This window comes from Lynx rufus, unplaced genomic scaffold (assembly GCF_022079265.1).
Source record: "Lynx rufus isolate CCGP_SWC_20201006 ecotype Redwood Valley unplaced genomic scaffold, mLynRuf1.p SCAF_4, whole genome shotgun sequence".
Taxonomy (NCBI): domain Eukaryota; kingdom Metazoa; phylum Chordata; class Mammalia; order Carnivora; family Felidae; genus Lynx; species Lynx rufus.
In genome coordinates, this window is record NW_025814856.1 from 17611317 (window position 1) to 17634632 (window position 23316).

A 23316-nucleotide genomic window follows, 5' to 3' on the forward strand; every position below is an offset into this window, starting at 1 on the left:
GACCAACAAGCTCTTTGAATGATGGCTGAAGGACAATGAGGGGACCATCAGTCTTTTCCATCCGCTATCATCTTAATCAGATTTAGAGGGCAGTTCTTCCCAGGAAGACTCTTCAGAAGCCCACAAGCATGGCACATTTGGTTTCTAAGCACAGTAGACCAATGGGTACCTAGCCTTGTTTAGTCTTCAGGGTTGGAGCCCTATTGCCCTAGAGGGTAGGGTGATCTGGCAGGCAGACAGGGTTAGTAGTGTGGACTGAAGAAGTCCTCCTCCTGCACTCTCAAGGACACACAGTCCCCATAAGTTAGATGAAGCTGTGGCCATCCTGTGCCAACCAAGGTGTCAGCCATTCTGAACTTCTGTGTGGACTTCTGCTCTTTTCTCCTTTCTCTGTATCCTGTAGTGGGAAAACCACAACAAGAGCTTGCAGCTGGAGGCACAGACGTACCAGCGGATTCATGAAAAGATTCAGGAGAGGGTCATGAATAATCTGGGGACATGGATCGACTGGCAGTACCTACAGAATGCTGCCAAGCTCTTGGCTAAGGTGTGTACTGCCTCACTCTTCTGATCCCTGGTCCAGCGCCTGTCCCTGTTAGGCCCAAACCTCTGAGGATGGGAAACATTGTATGGGGCAAGGGAACGCAGCGCTGTGTACAGCTCTGCACACTTCTGCTTATGGGCCCATGTTTCCTTGGGCTGTGTCCCCTGAGGACCCAGCCTGCTGCAGGCAGTGGGGGGCACTTCCAAGAAGAGGATTCCACTGCCTCTACCCCAGGGAAGGAACTGCAAGCCCTTTTCTAGTTCTCCTTAGGGAGAACTCAAACTCTTTTCTTCTTTTGTCTCATCCACACATCACTCAGAGGGAGCTAAGAGATTGTGTGTGTGGACTCTGATGTCCGACTCGAGGGAAGAGCCTTTGAGGCAGCTGCTGGTAATAAATCAGAGTTTAAAAAAGGAACTGTGGGTTCTTCTGTGACCATTTTTGTTTCAGCTTTTCCCATGTTATCTCCCAATTAATCCGTGATTGAGCTCAGCCTCATTTCTTTTGGGCCCACACCTACAGGGCCAGGGCCAGGGCCAGGCTAACTCGCATGGTAGGGTAAGAATTGTGGGAGCTGCCTGAGATGCATGTGGGTTAGGTTCACAGGCACAGGTGCCTTCTCTCTCTCCTATTGCAGTGCCGATACACCCTGCAGTACACTTACCCATACGCGTACTACATGGAGTCTGGACCCAGGAAGAAATTGGTAAGGCCAGGCAGTCCTCTGCTCTGCCCTCTTAGCTTCACAGGTGCCCTTGTCTACTAGCACTTTCCAGGAGAGTGGGGACCAGACTCTAGCTATTGGGAGGGCAGAACAAAACTGTCAGTTTTTTTAAATACATATTTTATTTTATTTTATTTTATTTTATTTTATTTTATTTTATTTTATTTTATTTATTTATATCCGTTAGTTAGCATATAGTGCAATAATGATTTCAAGAGTAGATTCCAGTGATTCATCCCCTAAAAGCTGTCAGTTTTTGAAGTTCACTTCTCCTCTAGGGATCTTTAAATAGACTGCATGCCCTGGCATTCTGTGTAATAGTAAGGTAGATATGTCAAAGCCCCTGAACAGCTATATTTATAGGGCAATTGGCTAAAAAGTTCTGTGGTCACTTGGAAGGCCAGCGCCCATGCCTGGGAGGATCTCCAGCATGCACGTCTCTGAATTATAGTGGACTCTTTTACATCTTTAATTCTGTATCTTAGATATGGGTTATTTCCCCCAATTATAAAGTAATTCACATTTATTTAAATGTTGGAAAACATAGAAAAACATTTGCATCATCCATAATCCCACCAGAAGGAAATGGCCACTGTTAGCATTTTTCAGCCTTTTAGAATTATTTTTATCTATTTAATGTTAATTATATATGTCGCATTCAATTGTTATAACTGCTTATTGTTGCAGTTGTCATTATTTACCAGGCTGGTAACTACCGGTTTTAATAATAGGATAAATGATTTGTTATATGGTCATACCATCATTTGGGCATTTATTGTTTCTGACTTTCATTATTACAAATAAGACATTGAGGAACATTTTGTGTATAATTGTACAACGGGTATACAATTACTAAGTCAGATGGTTTGAGTATTTTTAAGACTTGAAGAGCTGAAAAACTGAAAGATTCTGTGAATGCCATGTCTGTGAAGATCCATTGTGATTTGCTTCTGCAACATCTGTTTCCCTGTATGTTGGGAGCATTCTTTTCAATGGCTTAAATTTTCCCCCTGTCTTTTGGGGTAGAGGGTGAGTGTAGCCTTGCCACTTGGCTGTGCTCCTCAGGTAGCCTTTTGATCGGGTTCTGGCTCTGGCTCCAGGAACTAACTCTGCTCGCTGAGGACAGTATCAGGGTTGTCGGTAGCTCTTGCGAGCCTGAGGTGCTGCGTCTGCCCCTCCATCTGCAGGCCCCGCCCCGGCTGCAGCCCCTCTCCTTTTGACCCTCCTGCTCTGCCCATACAGTTTGAATACCAGCAGGCTCAGCTGGAGGCTGAGATCGAAAACCTGTCATGGAAAGTGGAGCGCGCAGACAGCTATGACAGAGGGGTAAGTGCTGCCCTCTTGTTGGCCCTTCTGTTGCAGGCCAGGGAGGACTGCCGTGTTAAAAGTGACAGGGTTGTTAGCATGCGGCCCAGAAGCTGCTGCTGAGAAGGGTGGGGAGGGCAGAACCTTTGACTCCTCATAGCCCCTGACATGGTGGACATGGCTTTGGCTGCTCCCTGCGTGGGACGGCCGTGTGAGCACCATCTTGCTTTCCTGCTGCAGGACTTAGAGAACCAGATGCACATAGCAGAGCAGCGGAGGAGAACCCTGCTGAAGGATTTCCATGACACCTAGGTGGGACATGGGCGTGTTGGAGTGAGGAAGATGTGGCTGCGAGGCCTCCTGGCTGCCGTACTGCATGCTGCAGGCTCTGCCTTTCATGACCCCAGGCAACAGCCAGGGCCCCACTCCTGAGAGACACTGGCCGCACACCTCTTAGTCCACTTCTGTTTTCTTCTCATCTTTTTGCTTTTTGTTTTTACCAGGGTAGAGGTCATGTTGAATTGGCCTCTTTTCAGGACTTTTAATTCCCCCTGGATGGTTGTTGGGAGGGAGGGAAAGTTTTTTCTGAATGACTATTAATAGTATTAGATCATTACAACTTATGTAATTTTCAAAAGTTGTATAATTATACAAAAAAAAAAAAAAGCAAACCATAGAATTACACAGAACCCTTTTTAAAAATAAATTGGCAATGGAGTGTTTTACCCTCTAGCTATTTTACTTAGAATATAACATTTGCTGCCTGCCCCCACTGCCTCAGAATGTCTACTGTAAGAGGGCCCCAGGGGTCTCTGTTTTTGGATTCTCATGTGTCTGGCCACAGCTGGTGTCCCAAGGGAAGAACATGGGTGGCAGATGGTGGGGAATGGAGTTGGCCTGTGTAATGGGCACGGAGCGCAGAGAATCACATCATGCCTTCTGCCTGGTCCTTAGAGGCCTTTTAGTGGTTGGATGCACCTGCCTCACCTTGCAGTGAGGAGATAATACAGAAAAGGGCCTTGTCACAGGGTGTCATTGTCTGATGGCACTATGTGTCTGTGAGCTCATCTTTCTTCCAGGTTTACCTGGGTCTGGCTACTGAGACCAGCCCACAGCAAAGCATAGGTGAGCTTGTGGCCCTCCAGACCAGGGGATGTGAGTTCAGCACAGTTGTTTCATTTTGTCTCCTAAAGATAGAGATCTACTTTTAAAGGGAATTATTCCCCCAAACAAATTTGTTTTACCTTGGTCCCTTCTTTTGTGCCAGTGTTCTGGTGGTGTAACTAACCAGGTTCACAGATGGCCATTCATAACCTGACACTGTCCTGCTACACTGTTCTCTGGTGAACTTCAGGGTCAGAGTTCAGCATGGCCCTCCCAAGGGCACTGGTATTCCTGCCTCAGGGGCCTTGTTTGCACACGTGGTTTTTATGTTATCTGGAGTGTGTTCTGTGGCTGCTCTGGAGGGTTGGGTGCTCTCCCACTTGCCTGGGTTTAGCTGTTGGAGGACACCATCTCTGGGGTCTGGGAGTCTTGAGGCCAGGAGAGTCCTTGGTTTGTAGTCTCAGCTATGATGCTAGAAGGGCTGGTCAGGGGAGAAGGCCAGCTTTTGCACAGTAGAGTACAAAGGAACAGGTGGTTTGTGTGGTGTCCTGCCTGTCCTGAGCCTGGTCCTATGGGCCTTTTAAAAGTTACTTTTGTGATTCCTGGGGTTTCTGTGACTTTGTTCACTGCCTCCCCTCTGAGGCTGTCCATACTCGACAGGGCCTCCTTAACCTCCTAGAAGAGTTGCTTGGGAGATCTGTGAATATTATTTTGGAAGTTCTTTGATATTCAAACATTTTCACCTTGGTCAGCAATTTCCCAGGTATCATGTTAGCTGTAAACTGAATCACTCTTGAAGATAGAAGACAGCTGTGACTCTTGGGATCATGGGGTACACAGCTGGCTACAGGCTCCCTCTCTTCCTGTCAGGTCCTGTCTCTTTCTATCACCTACAAGGGAGGAACTGTGGGGTGGAGTGGGAAAACAGGCTAGGAGGGCAGCAAATGAGCCCAGAATTGGAACAGTCGGGAGCTCACTGAAGGAGGAACATGCCTGCTTGCAGGACCTCGGGGTGGGTGTCAATGCTGCATTGACATGTGGAAGATCCTGGCGTCTGGAGCCTTTACCTCTCTTACTAAGTCCTTTCCGTGTCACCACCGTGGCACAGGACCTGTGTTGCAGCTCTGCGCCTTAAGTCACACCCTGGGCATCCCTGGGCATTGTTTGGACTGCACGGCTGCCACATAGTGCACTTGTACCCAGCTGTGGCCCCCAACCACTAGAGCTGTAGGAGGTTCTGTGCCCAGACAGTAGCCTGCAGCCCTTGACCTGTGGAGAGCTTCCTTTTGTGTCCCCAGTAGCTGTCCTTTGCTAACATCATCAGGAAGATGAGAAAGATCAGGCAGAATTTTTCTGCCCTACAAAGGATGGAAGATAAAGGAAGGCACAGTGTTTTCATGAATTTACCATATATCTTTGTTTTCTTCAAAGAAAAAATTGAGGCAATGTCATCTGCTCCATGTTGAGTGGTTTATTCAAAATAAACTGAAAGTTTCTGATTATAAAACTGTGTAGGGTCTTTCTTCCAAGGATGTAAGTAACCTGAGCCAATACCCCAGGGGATTCTGGCCAGTGAGCACCAAATGGGGGTCTTCCTGCTGATCAGCTCCGTCCTCTAGAGAGCTGGGAAGAACCCACTGGCCTCTGTTCTGCCTTCTCTGGCTTGCTGGCGAGAGGGCATCCAGAGGGAAGTGGAATATCCTGGCAGTTTTTGCTCTCCTCTCCCTCCCTGGGTTGCAAGTCATACCATTCCCCCCACCACACACAGATCCTGGGATTGTAGCAGACTACCAGTGGGAATGCCCCGCAGCTGCTGCTGAGGCCCTGAGCCCCTCATCCAGAAGACCCCCTGGGTCCCTGCAAAGCAGATGTGGAAGCCTAGGGTTATACAGTATGGCAGGGGTGTTGTGGCTTCACAGGGGCTCTGGTGTTACAAAGAGAGGACCCTAGACAGAAACCTGAGTGCACAGAGTTTAATCCCAAGGATTGAGGACAGGAAATGGAGTTTGGGTTCTGATCGAGTGGGTCCACGCTTGTGGTGGGAAGAGTGGCAGCAATTTCAGTGATAGCTCAGGGGTGAAGGCTCCAAAGCTGTGGGCAGCATGCAGAGGGCAGGCAAGGCCAGAGAGGCCCTAGACCCTGCCAATCTGAACGCCACAGCTGCTCATCCCTGGGCCTCGGATGCTCCACGCCCCATGCACGGCACTGGGCATACAGTGGTGTGCAAAAGATCCATGGGTTTTACCCGCTCAGAGCCTCCAGAACATGTGGGACACGGATGGAATTGATCACTATACCATTAGAGATCTTAAAAGAACAAGAGATAACACATTCTGGCTAGAGGAGGGATTTTCCACGTAAGTCTCCAGGGTTCATGCAACAATCAGCATTGTCTCTGCCCTGTTTTGGGTACTGAGGACACAGCTATTGGCTTTGGCTTGTTAGGCCAGTTTCTGTCCCTACAAGATAATCACACTTAAGGATTACTGAGCACATAGCCCATTTAGTCCTCTGAGACACCCAGGCGCCCCAGGACATCCACCCTCTTAAGGTGAGCCAGCCTGAGCAGTGAGAAACCTTATGGTCCTTTTAAAAATAATAAATTTAAAAATGGGGCACCCGGCTGGCTCAGTCGGTAGAGGATGCGACGCTTATCTCAGCATCATGAGTTCAGGCCTCACATTGGGTTTGGAACCTACTTAAAAAAAGAAAGAGGGGCACCTGGGTTGTTCAGTCTGTTAAGCGTCCAACTTCGGCTCAGGTCATGATCTCACAGCTCTTGGGTTTGAGCCCCACATCAGGCTTAGTGCTGGCAGCTCAGAGCCTGGAGCCTGCTTTGGATTCTGTTTCCATCTCTCTCTGCCCCTCCCCCACTCACTCTCTCAGAAAATAACATAAAAAAGAAAGGAGGAAGGGAGGGAGGGAGACCTTATGGCCCTTAGGTGCCAAAAGGAACATGGGTTTTAAAAGGCCAAGAAGTTAGCTTATATCATGGTTGTGAAATTCCCACAACCAACAGCAGGTGGAGCAGAAATAAGCAATGAGCATCCTCTCCTATCCCCCTTCCCCATCCACTGAGCTCCAACAGGCTTGCTTGCCTTCTGTTGTCTGGTGATGGGTTAAAGAAGGAGCTGTGCATGGCAGTGGGCATAACTCACTTGGATACAGGAGACAGGAGATAGGAATATAGGAGAATGGTTCAGAAAAAATGAGCAGTATGAAGATTTTAAGGTGATCTAATTATAGATATTAAAAGGCTAAAGAGGAAATGGTCTCAACGTTCATTCATGGGTACCAGAAAATAATGACATCCTTGGTAAAACTGTGACTCGGTTGTTGTTTTTCACATTAAAGAATTTAGAAGATTAATACAATTGGGGGGAAATTTTGTTTTCAATTGTTCTGTGTACGTGGAAGTTGAGAGACTTCTGACCTAACTGGAGTAAAGACAAGCTGCAGGAAATCTGGACACTTTGAAGTTGGTAATAGAGTTTTCTTCCTTTTGAATCAGAAACATTTCTTTTGTGACCATTCTAGTATTTATTTACTTATTTTTAGAATTCGTTTCAGGGAGCAGGGCCAGGCCCTCACTGCCTCTGTCTTCACCTCCACGCACAGGGAGTCCAGGCTTACCTGGTTACCCACAAAACTGTCAGTTCCCACTCCATCTGGAACGGGATGCTCGACCAGTGGTGGTGTTTGGTCAGCATCCCAACTTTGGCTGAGCCATTGAGCCGTAACAGTTCCCATTACCACCTGGCCCTCTTCCCCTCTGAGAAATGTCCAGAATGTCTCCTTTGGTTGAGCAGTGTTTCTCTGTAGTATCCTAAGGAGATTGACAAAATGGTCCCTGAGGGTGGCTGGACGAGATGCACCCATGTGCTTGAGCACTGGTGAAACCTTCTGTTGTGTGTAAAATCTCTGAGAGAAAGAGGTGGCCACTCAAGCCCCCGGCCCGCTCTACTGGAGAGACCAGAAAATGCAGACTCCACTTTTCTAGAAGGAAATAGGGAGAGGGGGTGTATTAACAGAGTAGAGAGAAGCCACTAGTGGGACTTGCCTCAGTGGTGTTGCTCTTGTCTGCATGTCGGCTTCTGTTCTGGGGCATGTGCATCTCTGCCTGAGAATAACCCAGTCCTAGAAGAGCAGGGAACATGAAAATGCCTAGGCTTTGGCACTTGGGCCCTGGTATGTCCTCCCACCTCCATACCTGGTGATAATGAGTTTAATCTTCCTCTGAGGTGATGGTGTCTCAATTATAGAAAAGTCCCTTTCTCCTTCTTCACCTGTGCCAGGTTTGAGGCAAGGAATGTTCCTGTGCACCTGAGTACCTGCTTGCATTGCTGCACGTTACTTACTGTTCAGGGTTTGAGCTTCCTGGTGTCAGGACTTCTTCAGAAGCCCTCTCTGACCACTCCAGACCAGATGCCACAGTCTACGCGTGTATGTGGCATCAAGCAGCTTCTTTTTTTTTAAGTTAATTTATTTACAGAAAGAGGGTGCACGCGTGTGGGGAGGGGCAGAGAGAATCCCAAGCAGGCTCCCTGTCAGGGCAGAGCCCAATGCAGGGCTCCATGCAATCCCACCAATCATGAGATCATGACCTGAGCCGAAATCGGGAGTCAGCCGCTTAACCCACTGAGCCACCTAGGCACCCCATCATCAGGCAGCTTCTTAAGCCCTTACTGCTATGTTTCTGTGTGAGGTGCAGACTGACAGAGTGGACCTCCAAGGCATTCTTGGCCTCCTACGCTGGCAAGCATCAGTGCCTAAATCTGTGGATCCTACGACATCACATGCGCAGTCATCGGCCTCCTTGGCGCCCCCAAACCGCCGCATTACTGAGTCATCTTTTGGCACCGTCTACTCGCTGCCACCCTACTCCCCGGAATGAGAAAACGCAGACCATACATTTCCAGAAAGAGGGAAGCGCATCTTAACCAGGGGACGGAGAAACTTCTAATGGGGTTTCCTTTAACAGTGCTGCTCTTGTCCGCATCTCCATTGGGAGTGGGGGGCGATCGGCTTCTACCCTGGGAAGAGATTATCTCCTCCTGACGATAATCCAGCCCGGGAAGAGAAACTCCCAGGTGGGCCGGGTCCAGGGCGCAAAGGAGACCGAGCACGGCTCAGGGAGAAATAGGGCGGCGCGGGGGCGGCGCGGGGGCGGGCGGGGGCTGTCATGGCTGGCGCAGCATCCCAGGGCACTGTCTCCTAGAGACCGCGGCGCGCTCGGGCTCCGCGGCGGTTGTCCGGGCGACGGCGCTGCACGGCGCGGGCATCCCCGCGGCCCCTCCTCTGGACGTGCGCGCGACCTGGGCGCCATGGCGGCGGCGGCGGCCCCGAGGCCAGAGGCCGCGAGTCCGAAGTGGGCACCGCCTGAACGCGAGCGGGCCGGGGCCGCGGCCGGGCTGGACGACTGCGAGGACGCACCGGTCCGGCCGCTGTGCAAGCCCCGCGGCATCTGCTCGCGCGCCTACTTCCTGGTGCTGATGGTGTTCGTGCACCTGTACCTGGGCAACGTGCTGGCGCTGCTGCTCTTCGTGCACTACAGCAACGGCGACGAGAGCAGCGACCCCGGGCCCCAGCGCCGCTCCCAGGGCCCCGGGACCGCGCCAACCCTGGGTCCCCTCACCCGGCTGGAGGGCATCAAGGTGAGGACCCCCGCCTCGCTACGCTCCAGGCCCTGCACGGCCGAGCCCGTGACAGCCGCCGCCCAGCCCACGACCTCCACGTTGCTCCCTGCGTCTGCCCCGCGCGAACCCCGCTCGTCGCGCTCGGGGCCCCGGGCGCCTGTACTTTCCTCGGGCGTTGCGGCCTGGGGCCCGAGCTGCCCGCAGTGCCCCTTTCCCTTAGGTGGGGCACGAACGTAAAGTCCAGCTGGTCGCGGACAGGGATCACTTCATCCGAACACTCAGCCTCAAGCCGCTGCTCTTTGGTAAGTTCGCCGGGCGCTCCTGGGAAGGGCCAGGGGCTGCGGTTTGGGGGTGCCTGGAGGCTTGTTTTGACCACGTGACTTCTGTTTTGAAAATGGCTGCTTCAGAGTAGCTCTTTTTCCACCCAAAGGTTTCCCAAAGTGCAGTACCCGCCCCCACCTCCATAATAGGGTTGTACAGGGTGACCTTTCCACACTCCCCTCTCTGACCCCTGCTCTACAGCTGATCCTTCCATCACAGGGCTGGGCAATGTGACCCTGAGGCCATTGTCTAAACATTTCATTGAAACTGTCTTTGGACACTCCCTGCCATCGTTAATTCTGTCATATTCTAGAATGGGGGAGCGTGGGAGAGACTAATAACCAGGTCCTAGCTGATCTCAGGGCCTCTGAGGAAGACTCTCACTCCCAAAGTGGGCCCTGTGGGCTGATGAAAAGCACTCTGTCCAATGTGAATGTCAGTGCCCCCAAACCTGCCCCCCTGGACCACCAGCCTTAGCTACCAGCACCTTGGGGTTCTTAGGATGGAGTTGTAGGCAAAACCTTCCAGGGTGGCCTCATTTGGAAGCAGCATCATAAGCTCACATTTTCTGAGCTCTGGTTATGTGCTAGGCTTCATGTGATCGTTTCATTTCATTCTTACACCCCCTCCATGAGATGAGTGTGGATCCCACCCTCAGGTTACTGGGTGAGAAAGTGAAGCACAGAGAGCTGTGGTTGCTTGGTCAGGCTCATACAGCTAGTTCAGGGATGAAGCTAGGATTAGAACCCAGGCAGCCTGTCTCCAGGGCCTGTACTCTAAAGCCAACATTCTGGCTGAGAAGATTCAGAAGTCCTTCAAAGACCACCAGTGTCAACAAGGTGGGGTTCCCCAGAACCATGACCTTGCCGAGGATAGGTTTGCCCACCCAACCCTAGGTACTCAGTCTCAGTGACACACTTACCGCAGACTTGGGGCCATTCCTGCCTGCTGTGGGATGGTGTGGGTAAGGGGCTTTAAGAAGGGGGCTGGGGACCAAAGCAGAGCATCTGAGCACATGCCATTACCCCTGGGGCAGAGGGCCCTGGTTGAGAATTATACTTAGGCCTATGAGAATGATTTCACATGCATGCTGTGTGAGGGGAAATAGGTAATGTCGGTCCTGTTCTGGGAAGGACCCTAGAAGGTTGTTACTGTTATTATTACTACTGCATAACCGATGAAGTCTATGCCAAACACTATTTTAAGGCTGAGAACACAGCATTGAACAAAATAGGAGGAAAACAACAACAACAACACACATCTGAAGCTGACATTTGAAAAAGAAGACAGTAAATAAACAAGCAAGTATATATGGCGTGTCAGATGGTGATACACGACTGCAGACAAATAAGGCAGAATTTCAACTGGGGTTGAATGAAACTCTTAATAGAGGCCAAGGAGGCCAAGGTAGGCTTCCCTGCAGACTTGTAGGAGCTGTGGGATCAAGGCAGGTGGCTGTCAGGAAAAGGTGATCCGAGCAAAGGGAACAACACTCACCCTTTTACTGCTACACTGCCATGAACAGACACGTCTGAAGGGGTTGTACTGTCTCCCATCAGCCTTCTTGGGACACGTAGACACTTAATTCAGATGAGCCATGAGGCCATAACCGTACCCCTCACCCCCTAACATGCAGCTGTTGCATCGAAGCCTTACAAAGCTGAGAATGAGAAACCCAAACCCCATAAATTGCAGGAAGCAGGAGAGATGTGACAGAAGGTCAACTGGTTCTGGTTAAGCCATCCGATGGGTCTGTGTATCCGCAAATCACAAAGGGCTGTGGCCCCCATTTTCTCCCAAACTCTTACATTGCCTTTGAGTCCGCTGGTGGACGGTGTCCCAGGTTTTACCCTGAGGCTTGCTCCTTGGTGAAATGAGGTGAGCCACATGAAGAAGAGATTAGTGATTACAGGAAGTCCTCTTGTGAGGCAGGAAAAGCACAGGGGAAAGGGTGTGAGAGGAGGGGGAGTTCCTGAATGCGTGGTGTTGGATGAACCCAAAGAATGAAGCCTCATCTCAAGGAGGAGTGTCTGTCTTCTGTGCCTGTTTAGTCATCTACTGTCACCCTAAAAAGGCAGGAGGGCCTAAGGAGAATGGGCCTGCTGTGGGTTCTGTCACTTCTGCCCTGCTGCTCTTGGCTCCAGACCTGTGACCTTCAACCTCAGGGACCCAAGATGCCAGGGTTCAAGGGGTGGGTGTTCATAATGTAAGCTGGGGCTAGGGGGTTGGGTTCTGCCCCAGGGTGCCTCCACCTGCATGGGAGGGAGCCCCACCATTTCATGGGGAAGACCCCATGCAACCACCAGTCTCTCCCTTTGGGAGACATTTCCCGTTTCCCACCTTTATCTCTAGAGACATGGGGCAAGCAGGACCTGGCCACAAAGGCCCCACCCTGAGTTCTTGCCGTAATACCTGCTTGACTGTGGTAGGCATTTTGCAAAGATTTGGACCACTGGAAGTCAGCTGAGGACTTCATCCTGTTCCGTTCAGAAGGGAGGTGTCCCAGTTTTGAGTCATTGTCATCCCTCTGGGGACACTGCCTTCTTTCATGTGGCTCACTTCTCCTTCCATCCCACCCCACCCTCATTCTGTGTTTGAACAGATCGATCTTACCACCCCCTTCCTTAAAAGTCTCCAAGATTCCCACTTCACTTCTAAGTTTCATTTGGTACCCTCATCTTCTGCTGCCCCCTCACTCACTCACTGCTGTCCCCAAGCTCATGCTGCCTTGGGGCCTTTGTGCTATGCTCACTACCAGAAGGCTCACATCTAGCTCTTCCCACAAAGAGGATGGCTTCAGCTCCATTGGGCCTCTACGCATACATCCCCTCCTCAGATACCTCCCTTGACCTCAAACTGGTCTTAAGAGGTTTTGAGATGCTCTTACATCAGCCTGCTTGGTTTTCTTCTCAGCACTTGGCATCATTGGAGACTATTTTCTGTATTTATTTGTCATTTTCATGCCTCTGCCCCTAAAGATGAGCTGCATGCAGAGGAGGCCTGATTTGTGCTGGCTGTGTAGCCAGGAGCCAGAGTCGTGTCTATTGCTGGTCCTTATTGGCTGGCTGGAAGGATTTACTGGGCACTCAGCCAGACCAGCACCTATCTGCTTGCTTGGAGTGACTTGCCACCACCCTGGCAGGTGCCCCCTGATTCGGCACTCCCTTCAAGAGCAGCAGGGGGCACTTTCAGAAGGCCAACAAGAGCTTTAGCCCATTTTTTTACTATTTAAGGTAAATGAGTAACTTAACACCAGTACACAAAACAATTTATCTTAAAACCATGACTGCTTTATCATAGGATTTCCAAGTCAGTTCAGGAAAACAATTAGGCAGTTACTTAAGACCACTGTGTTCTTGACAAACACTGGAGGCCCAGAAATAGGAGAAGAACTTTTTGTGTGCATATAAGTTCAGATTTGTAAGCAGCTTAATACAATTTTCTGCATGGACCTCTCTCCACCCCCTGTGCTTTTGCATGGGCCTACAGCTTGAGGCAGTCTGTGTGTGGCTTGACAAGTAGCATCCTGCCCAGAATGAGCAAAGCCTGAGGCTTTGCACCTGCCCTGAAATAGATTGGGCTGCTGGGGCTTGTGGGCATTAGCCAGGCTGTCATCCCAGGCCTGGGACAGAAAGGTGGTCTTGCCTACCCAGCACACACAACTGCCAGGGAGCCAGCCTCCTTCATGTCTGGGCAGAGCACTATAGCTCAGGAAGGGTCCCTTTAGCATTGATCACAGAAGGGTTTATGCCCTGCTTGGGCTGTTCCTGGGGCTGGTCTATAAGTATCCATGAAGGGCAGCAGATAGAGGGTTTTATGTATGTCCAGCCAGGGCGGAACATGGTTTGTATGGCTGCTGCTGAGGCTGTGGCTACAAAGTCCCAGGCTCTTCCTGCATTAACTCCTATTCTGGGCACTGGTGATGGTGCCACCTGCGCACCGCCAACTGCAGATTTCTGTGACCTTGGCTCCAGGCGTAGGCTGTGGTTACCAGCAATCGATGGCCCTGCACCTCCCCGCTTAGCACGCTTAGCACGTAGGTCTCAGCATGCCTTCCTCGCAAGAGGTTGTGCATGCATGTGGCATCCAGCTGCAGCCAGCGACGCAGAATAGGTGCCAGTTCCACAGCAGGCAGTGGGCCTGCCTTCAGCACCTTTAGCCCGGAGTCCAGGTTGCAGTCTGAGAGGCCAAAGGACGAGCCGTTGCATCGGGAGAGCCTGACCTTCACTGCTGAATGGGACCAGAGGAGTGGGGTGATGTGCAGGGCTTCTAAGAATAACCCCCCACCCCCCACCGCCTGGTGACCCACACCCTCTTGTGATACTCTACCCTTAATCAGGATCCTAGGAAGGGCTGAAGTCCTGGCGGCCACTCTCCTAGGCAGATTTGTTTGGTGTGTTGTTTTAGCAATGCCAAGCTTATTAAAGGCATTTATTTTGTAGCTTTAACCAGGTATAGCATTTAAGTGTCCCCTCTTTTCATCTGTCTTACCCAAGCTTGGAGCTGGGATGGAGGCACTTGTAAGGTGGGTGTAAGGAGTACTGGACGCTAGGGATGGGCTCACCAAAGTCGCTGGCACAGAGCGCTTCCAGAACCTCGTTGGATGAGCGGGCGTCCTGCAACTCGCAGTCCCTGCAGCTGGCGCGCGGCACTGGGGGGAGGGGGGGGAGGGGCCGAGTGAGGCTCCGCCAGCCGAGAGTGGGGAAAGGGCCGTCAGCGCGGGCTGGGGGAGCCCTCCCATGGGTCCCTCGATCTTCACCCTTTCTGAGACCTGCTGCTGTGGCCAGTCCCTGTCTTCCCTACCAGAGAGACCCGTGTACCTGGCCCTGCGGGGAGCGGCTTGGAAGGGTGGGGCGCTGCCCGTGGACATGGCCTGGGGGCCGCGCGGGGACTCACGTGGGCGGCCCAGGCGGGAGCCTACGGAGACAGCCGCGACGCAGAGGCTGTGCCCGGCGGGGAAGCGGCCGCAATGCAGGATGGCGGGCCAGGGGTAGCCGTAGCAGGCCATGATGGGCGCACAGCTGGCCTGCAGGGCCTCACACAGGCTGCGGCACGGGTAGATGAGCCTGCGGAGGTGGGGGGAGGGGAAGTATCGGGTGGCCGGGCGCTCAGGACTTCCTGGCCCCTGGGCTGGAGCTCCTGTCCCGTTCCATGCAGCGGTACAGCCAGTGACTCCACGGTTGCTGGGCAACGACACATGGTCACCTGGCAACAGCCCTCAGCCCCGCAACCTTTTCCCAGCGTTTAGGTCTTACATCCCCCACCGTCCTCGCGTGGTGCTCGCGTGGCTCGGGCCACTATCCCGCTTTCCAGCGCAACCCGCCCCCCTCCAGCCATGGCAGAAGTCCACTGCCGGGGAGAGGGTTGTATGCGAAGGACCCTGCACTCGGGGCCTTCACTCCCCCATTTCGGAGGGAGAAAGCAGAGCCCTCCCTCTTGTCCTGAAAGGCCTGCAGGAGACTGCTGCTTCTGGTCGAGGCTGGGGTTGGCAAAGAGCGGAGGCCTGATCATTGGATTCTGAAAGAGCTCATTCTTGCTGCTACTGGCGTGGTCACCCTGAGGCTCTGGGAAGGTCCCTCACTCTGCAAAGAAGGAACTGAGGGAGCCGTTCACGGGATAGGTTAGGCTGGGGAAGAGGAATCAGCCTTTCCATCTCTGGACTCTGGGAGAAAAGGCCCCCAGATGAGATGTGGCTCCGTCTCTTGCTGGGATCTCTTGGGCAGAGTTTCCACGCCCACTGGAGAGGGGCTTCTGCCCCGCCCCCCAGCCAAAAACAGCCTACCCACTTGTCATACCTTGTTGATGTTCAAGAGCCCTTGAGGATTCATGGGTCCAGAGTTGCTCACCATCGATGGTCCCTTACCTATGTCTCCTCTGTCCCATAGGCACCTGCTCCCCTGTGCCAGGAACACCCTGACAAAACAATCCTTCATCTTCATTTCCCTCCCCACCCCTACCAGCACCTAGCATGGATAGGTATACAGCAGTGGTTAGTGAACAGACCCTGGCAGAGGAAAGGCCCCCCACCCACCCTCACCTAGGAGCCCCTGCCCTACCTGTCAAGGCACACAGGGGCAAAAAGGGAGCAGAGGAAGAGGCGGGCATCAGGGTGGCACTCCCTGGCCAGCAGGGGCAACCAGCTGACTGACTGCTGGATAGCCTCAGTTGCCGTGTCATGATCCAGCAAGTTGGGCAGCTGCATCTCTGTGTAGCCAATGTCATGGCACAGCGCCATGGCTTGGGGAATAGGCATGCACCGTGTGGGGACCCAGGGAGCCCCTACCCCACTGTCACCCCACAGCACCACCAGTGCCACAAACAGCCACAGCCTTTGATCCATCACCTGCTCTGTCTGCCTTGGTCTCAATGAGTTGAGGTTGAGGGCTTTATAGGGCTGCACGCACACCCCAGGAGGCAGTGTTTGTGCAGCCTCCTAGGTGCTGGGACCCATCTGCTTAGGCCCCAGTGTGCTGGCCTGAGCCATTTGCATTTGATTAGCACACTGCAGGGGACTGTAGAGGTTGGTGGCATCTCCTTTGGGTCTACGGATTACCAGCACTTAATAAACTGAAGAAACCTGGGCCTGTGTTTTCTTTTCTTTTTCTGGTTTACTTTTCTTGTTTGTTTATTGTTTAAACTATCAGGAGGTGACTGTTGACTAGCAGTTTGGTGTCATCCATTGTCCAGTGCTACCCCTGCCTCCTCCAGTGGATGGCTCATACCCTTTCTGGGTTTACTGGGTTGAGGGGTCAAGCAGGCCAGAGTGGGGGGCTTTTGTCCTGCCTTTAGCGTCATCACATCTGGGTAACCTACCCATGGAAGCTGAATGTGGTTGTGAGCATGGACTTTGGAGTGCAACAGCCTGGGTGGCCCTGAGCAAGTTGCTGATGTCTCTGTACTTGCCGTGAGTCACGAATAGGAAGGCAAACTGATGGGGCCCTTTTTTCTAGGATGAGTATAGGGATTAAGGAGTTGACGATGTGATTAGGACAGGGTACAGAGTCTATACCACCTAAATGTGATCTGCTGTGATAACCACTAAAAATCATTTTAGTCCTGGCTCTGAGCAGCCATTTTCCTTCCTCTTGGCAATGACCGGAACTTCATGCTGGGAGTGTAACCCAAAGAAGTGGTAGACCACGCTGCAGTCCTGAGGGGTCACTGTGATGGTGTGGCCCTGCCTCCACCTCTTGGTGGCCTCTTGGTCCCCATCTAAGGAAGTCTTCTTTCCCAGGAATGAGGGAATGTAGCTCCTAAAAGTGCATGGGGACATTGGGGTGTGGGACCCCCAGGTGTGAGGCTCACTTTCCAGCTCATCCAAGCTGCTTGTGAGGCTGGTGTGGTGGCATCCAGCCAGGCCTGACTGGCTTTTACTCGGGCTTAGAGGCATGACATTCAGTGTACACTTGTTCCCAAAGCAAAGGACACCCAGAACGTCTTCCCAGAGCATCTGTCAAAGACCTGAGTGCCCCCCACCACCACCACTGATGTGCCAGCACTGGGCATCTCAGCCCTGGGCAGAAGACTTGTGCGGAATAGAGGGCAAGGACTGGCCTACAGCACTGCATGTTTTACACTTTGTTTTTATTTGAACAATTCTGAAAAGCAAAATTGAAAGCAAAACCCAGCCACCATCATCCACTTTTAAATATATACCAAATAAGAAGTGGAGGTCAACCCTCTGGCCTTCAGTCCCACTGCAAGGTGGGTTAGTCCCTATCCAGCTTAGCTCAGGCGAGCTTTCCAAGACTCCTCTGGGACGTGTGTTCTCTCAGCATCAAAGAAAGAAGCCCCACGTTCCAAATGCTGGCCAACCCTTGCAAGACAACTCAATCTTGGGGTCGGAGTCCAGAGTAGAGGTAAAGGGGTGTGTGAGGTCCTGACATGGTGACCACCAGGGGACAGAGAGTACCCTAGAAACTCTGCAGAGAAGGTACTGGTTGCATCACTGCCTGGGCTCAGCCCTCGGCTTCACCCACCTCCTCTCCTGGCAGAAATCCCTGGCTTCCTGAGTGATGAAGAGTGTCGGCTCATCATCCACCTGGCCCAGATGAAGGGGCTACAGCGCAGCCAGATTCTGCCCACTGAAGAATACGAGGAGGCAATGGGCACAATGCAGGTCAGCCAGCTGGACCTCTTCCGGCTGTTGGACCAGAACCATGACGGTCGCCTGCAGCTCCGCGAGGTTGGGATCCTGGGGTCTGGAATAGACACAGGGTGGGAGCCCCCTGAATTGTCTTTCTGGTGGCGTGCTCAGCCCTGGCCCTGAGAGTCAGGTGCCACCTCAGATCATCTTGGGCATGCTCAGTTCCAGAGGCCCCCTCCTTCCCTGGAGAGGCCCTGGCTGCCCTGGGAACCCCAGAGGATGGCAGGAGAATCCCCCTGGGGGTGATGACATTTATTGCCACAGTTCCTGGGTGGTGCACCATCTGTGATCTGGATTCCTTGCTGCCACGGCTGGGGTCCCCACAAAACCCATGGTGGAGGGGTGGCAGCTCTGAGGTAGCCAGAAGTCTGCATCTCTCTTTTACATGCCCCTCACTCACACCAGGCTTCTGACAGAGGTCTTGGCAGGGTATGTGGTCCCTTGCCTATACAGAGAATGCCTCACTGAGCCTGGGTTTCTTTGACGAGCTTAGTGGTCATGCTGTGGCCAGCCCTCCCCTTGGTGTCTGTTCTCTGTTTGCACTCAGGCTTTGGCCTCCCCACCTCACCTTGGGTATCTGAGTGGGATACAGTGCTGTCCTTCACTCTGCACCCAACCAGCTGACGGTGCTCCCCATGGAGGCCACAGTCCCAACAGGGCCAGGAATGCCTATGGCCTGCAGGCCTCTTAACTATCTCCCTGGCCTCCTCCCCAGATGCCTGTGGGCCTTTCTGCCTACCATCCCTTCAGCTCAGGGACCTCAGGCTCTGCCCTGTGTCCTCACCCATACCCCATCACCTGAACCCTTAACCTTTACAGCAAGAACTGGGTGACTGTCTATGCTCTGGGGGCCCCATCATTGGGGCCACTCCACTGAGGGACCATCTTGTGCTTTAGGTCCTGGCCCAGACTCGCCTGGGAAATGGACGGTGGATGACTCCAGAGAACATTCAGGAGATGTACTCTGCGATCAAGGCTGACCCTGATGGTGATGGTGAGCCCATACCTCGCCACAGTTCTGTCTCTGTGAGCCTCCTGCCCCCACAGCCAGGTGGCCTCTATACCCACCTTCTAGAGTAGCCAGAGATGATGAGGCGAGGATCCAGCCTTGCCCTCCTGGGCTGGGTCATCCCACTCCTCTTGATGACAGTCTAGAGGGACATTCTTGGAGGCCATTTTGACCTCAACAGGCAGAGACTGGGGTACAGGAGGGGGCTTGCTTGGCTGGCAGAGGGCAGAGTGGGCACAGCAGGAACAGGGCAGTGAGACCAGCTTGAGCTTGGCTGTTCACCCTGCTCCATCTTCCTCTTTTCAGCCAAGCATGAGGTCTTCCCCAGAAGCCACCCTCTCTGGTCTGAGATCTTGCTTGCTTTCCTCTTGCCTGCCTAGAGTCATGCTAACTTCTGGGGGTGGTTTGGGTAGGGGAGCTGTCATACAAGTGCGCCACCCCCTCTTTGGTAATAATCCTCAGGATATTTCTGAGGTGTAGTCGTCATTCACATGCCCAAGTTCTGGACAGAATGGGGAAGATACAACAGTGAAACAGGACTTGGAAGAATGGCCCTGTGGCTGGTGAACCCAGAGTGAAGGATCTGGCCAAGACCTGTGGCTGGAGGGGCACCATGATGCTACCATCCCTATGTACAGAGCCGGTAACAGGCCCACAGGCCTTAAGTGTTCCTCACCCTCAGAGATATCTGGGTCAAACAGTAGAAGGTTTCTTTCTTGAGTTAGCCAGGATTACATGGAGCAGACGTCAGCTACTCTTCCAGAACCCCCAAAGGGTGGATTTCCTGTTTTGTGGGTTGGACAGGAACAGGGAAAGAGTGTTCTTACTTGGGAGAGTGGCCTGGCTTTCTTTGTTGAGGTAGACTGGTAACCCAGCAGACAGGACTGGCCAGATAGATATCTTCCACTCAGGATGGGACCTGAGGTCATAAGGGAACTCCTGGGGACCAGCCCCAGCTTAAACCCTACAGCGTGGAAGGCCCTGGACAGAACCCAGCACTGACTGCTGTCTTTCTTCACCCTCTACAGGACCAGAGGGTAGCCACCATGTGCTTTAGAGCCACGCTGGAGGCCAGCCAAGGGCAGTGCTTGGCCTCAGGTCCTGGCCATATGGTTCACGCTTCCTTTGACCACCCTGCTGTGGCCAATCTAGTAGGGGTTAGGTCCTTTGGGGGACCAAATCAGGGTTTAAACTGAGGAAATGAATTTCCCTAGGTCTTCCTATAGGGCCTGATGTGACAGAAGGTTCATCTTACCCAAGAGTCCAGGTTGGGGGACAGGTACACATGGTCCCCCAGTGCCTGAGGCCAGGGGTAGGTAGGATGGTAAAGCCTGCCACTGTGGCTTCCTCACATGGGCTTGGGGGGCATGATGGTGGGTGCCCTGTGCAGGAGTGCTGAGCCTGCAGGAGTTCGCTGACATGGACCTTCGAGACTTCCACAAGTACATGAGGAGCCACAAGGCAGCATCCAGTGAGCTGGTGCGGAACAGCCACCACACGTGGCTCTACCAGGGTGAAGGTGCCCACCACGTCATGCGCTCCATCCGCCAGAGGTGAGCCCTGGAGCAGGAGAAAGCCATGTGGGGCCCTCACAGAAGTCCTTGGCTGGGGCCTAGAGGACAGACTTGATTAGCCAACTCAGGATTAAGTTCTATTCATTAGACCAGGATTGGGACCCATTAAAAAGGCAATTAACAAAGGCAAATTAGCCCTAATTGTGGGCAAATAATAGACATTTGGGATTAGAGATAGATTGGAATATTTGTTTTTTGCTAATTAGAAAAATGACTTCTTATCTCCGTCTACAGGACCCCCTGCCCCTGAGCAGCCAGGGGTTTTAGATAAGGAACCTCCTTCCTGGAGGGAGTGACCCCCCCCACACACACCCCTGCCCCGCAACTTAGTGGAAATCTCATCTTTCTCACCCAGCGAGGTCTCTGGCATCCAGGGAGAAGGGTTCATGGGTAACCCCTTCCTGCTCTTACAGGGCCAGTCTAGGGTGGCCTAAGGGGCTTCCAGGGGAGGTGGGCAGGGGCAGAGTTTGTGGCATTCTGGGGGTCCAGCTCCTTCAGGGTGCTGCCTTGCATGAGATTACCCAGCTGAATTCCTACTGCCTACCAGGGTGCTACGCCTCACCCGCCTGTCACCTGAGATCGTGGAGCTCAGCGAGCCGCTGCAGGTTGTACGGTATGGCGAGGGAGGCCACTACCATGCCCATGTGGACAGCGGACCTGTGTACCCAGAGACCATCTGCTCCCATACTAAGTTGGTAGCCAATGAGTCTGTACCATTCGAGACCTCCTGCCGGCAAGTACCTCCCACCTGGGGTGGCCTTCAACTCCCAGACCAGACACTCCCATGACATAAACACAGTTCTGCCCTATGGACATGCCCCCAGGGCCAGGAGAACATGGGAGCATCCTGGTTGAGGATACCCCATCTCTTGCCCTAGTTTGTTTACCAAGTGGCAGGAAAGGGGTGGCCATCTTGTCTCAGTGGCCAGACTAAGGTATGCACAGACACTGAAAAATTTCCCCAGAACTCTGAGGTAAGGGGAAAGGCTGGATTTCTGGCTTTTTTTTTAACCCCTATCCCCTGGGTCTTGATTCTGCCTCCATTGCTGGAGGCCTCAGCTTCTCCCTTTGAAGCTTTGTCCCCCTCCTCTGCTAAGGCAGGGAGGCGGGTCTCTTCTCTTCATGTGGCTGCTCTGGGTCAGCCCCTTGTACTCCCCACCAGCCCTTCTGCATGGTCACGCTGCTTCTGCTAGCCTACCTTTCCCAGCCAGCCACGTAATTTAGCTAAGTGCACCTGTGATCTTGGCCACACAAAACATTGTGACACACAGAAAGAGATGGTTTGTGGGAGGAGTAACAGGCTAGGGTCTTGGCACTGACCTGCAGTGTTGTCACTGATCCCAGCCTGCCCCTCTGGCCCTTGGGAACCTGGGCAGCTTATCCTGCCCACAGGTAAGCTCCTGGGAGTGCCCACAGCTGGGGACCTGCTCAACGGGCCCCCTGCCTTACAGCTACATGACAGTGCTGTTTTATTTGAACAACGTCACCGGTGGGGGCGAGACTGTCTTCCCTGTAGCAGACAACAGAACCTACGATGAAATGGTAAGGGCCAACCAGGCTGTTAACTCTGGTGGGATGGCAGGTTCTTGGGCAATCATAGTATATAATCTTCCAGACCTGGGATGAGGGGCCCAAGTGAACCCCTGGGCACATCTGACTGGTTTCCCTCTGGCCACTTTCGGCTGCCTGGCCTTGGCTTTTGGCAGTGGGGGCAAGTTTGAAAACTTTACCATCCTGCTGTCCACAGAGTCTGATTCAAGATGACGTTGATCTCCGTGACACTCGGAGGCACTGTGACAAGGGGAACCTGCGGGTCAAGCCCCGGCAGGGCACAGCAGTCTTCTGGTACAACTACCTGCCTGACGGGCAAGGTGAGGGCCTGTAGCCAGGCCAAGCATGCCTTGAAGGAAACTTCCCTTTATCCAGCCCAGACTGCCACCTTGGTGGGATGTTTCTAGCACCCCTACAAATGGTTTTCTGCCCCTAGTGCCTCCCAAAGATCATCCTTAGTGACTTCAGTGGCCTGCACCTGTGCAGCCTCCTAGGTTATCTTGAACCCTGTGATTGATTCCCTGATGCTCCAGCCTTCCAGCTCACTGGGGCTGGGGACACAGGTCTGCCACCAACCCAGGCTGTGGACAGGCCTGGCAGTAAGAAAGCTGGTTTCAGAAGACCAGTGGTATTGTCAAGAAAGAGTATTGTCAAGGTATTGGTTGGAAAGAGATGCTGAGTCCCCAAGGACACCTTGGGGCCAGATTTTACCACCTAAGATGTGTACAGCTGGGCCCACCCTTGTCATGCCCTTGGCCTGTATAAGGTCAAGCTCAGGTTAGCTCAGCCTAGAGTCCCTTCGGTCGCCTCCCTTGCTCACACCATCCACCTCTCCTAGGTTGGGTGGGCGACGTGGACGACTACTCGCTGCATGGGGGCTGCCTGGTCACACGTGGCACTAAGTGGATCGCCAACAACTGGATCAATGTGGACCCCAGCAGGGCGCGGCAGGCGCTATTCCAGCAGGAGATGGCGCGCCTGGCCCGCGAAGGTGGCACTGATGCGCAGCCAGAGTGGGCCCTGGATCGGGCCTACCGCGACGCGCGTGTGGAGCTCTGAGGGGAGTGTTGGCCCCAGCCCCCAGCCACAGGCTGCCCGCCGCCCCAGACGGGGGGGTTGGGGGTGAGACCCGCCTTTCCCCTGTCCAGATGCAGGCCAAAGGCCTGGCTGATGTCTTGCCCCATTCCTGCCTCCAGCCGCGACTAGGGCACAGTTCCTACATTCGTGTTATTTATTGTGTACAGACCCATGCTGCCCCCTAAAATAAAACCACACGGCTTTGAGCCGCTGGGCCCCCGAAGCAGCGGGTCGGGCCGGGGGAGGGGGAGGTAGATTGGGCCAGTACGAGCCCGCCGCTGCGCTTGGAGAGCGTCACGCCAGGGGGAGGGGCGAGGGCGGCCTC

At 53.2% G+C, this 23316-nt stretch overlaps 2 protein-coding genes across 4 annotated transcripts in view; both read left to right on the forward strand.

Moving 5' to 3' along the window:
• The window catches only part of ARIH2 (ariadne RBR E3 ubiquitin protein ligase 2), a 49049-nt gene extending 43865 nt beyond the window's left edge, over nucleotides 1-5184 (forward strand). For 2 of the 3 annotated variants that reach the window (XM_047094870.1, XM_047094872.1), the window contains 4 exons: nucleotides 404-547; nucleotides 1182-1250; nucleotides 2511-2594; nucleotides 2814-5184. In XM_047094870.1, the coding sequence (XP_046950826.1) occupies nucleotides 404-547; nucleotides 1182-1250; nucleotides 2511-2594; nucleotides 2814-2885 (369 nt within the window). In that variant the 3' untranslated portion in view covers nucleotides 2886-5184. Of the gene's footprint in view, nucleotides 1-403; nucleotides 548-1181; nucleotides 1251-2455; nucleotides 2595-2813 lie in introns of those variants that run through there. The other variant, XM_047094871.1, reaches the window with a different exon arrangement.
• Nucleotides 5185-8912: 3728 nt separating this feature from the next.
• P4HTM (prolyl 4-hydroxylase, transmembrane) lies at nucleotides 8913-23218 on the forward strand. The gene is made up of 9 exons (XM_047095172.1): nucleotides 8913-9331; nucleotides 9534-9615; nucleotides 17629-17819; nucleotides 18678-18774; nucleotides 20180-20342; nucleotides 20911-21096; nucleotides 21815-21905; nucleotides 22111-22234; nucleotides 22753-23218. Exons 1-9 carry the CDS (start codon nucleotides 9002-9004, stop codon nucleotides 22971-22973), a joined length of 1485 nt encoding a protein of 494 aa, XP_046951128.1. The 5' UTR covers nucleotides 8913-9001; the 3' UTR covers nucleotides 22974-23218.
• The last annotated feature ends 98 nt before the right edge of the window (nucleotides 23219-23316 follow it).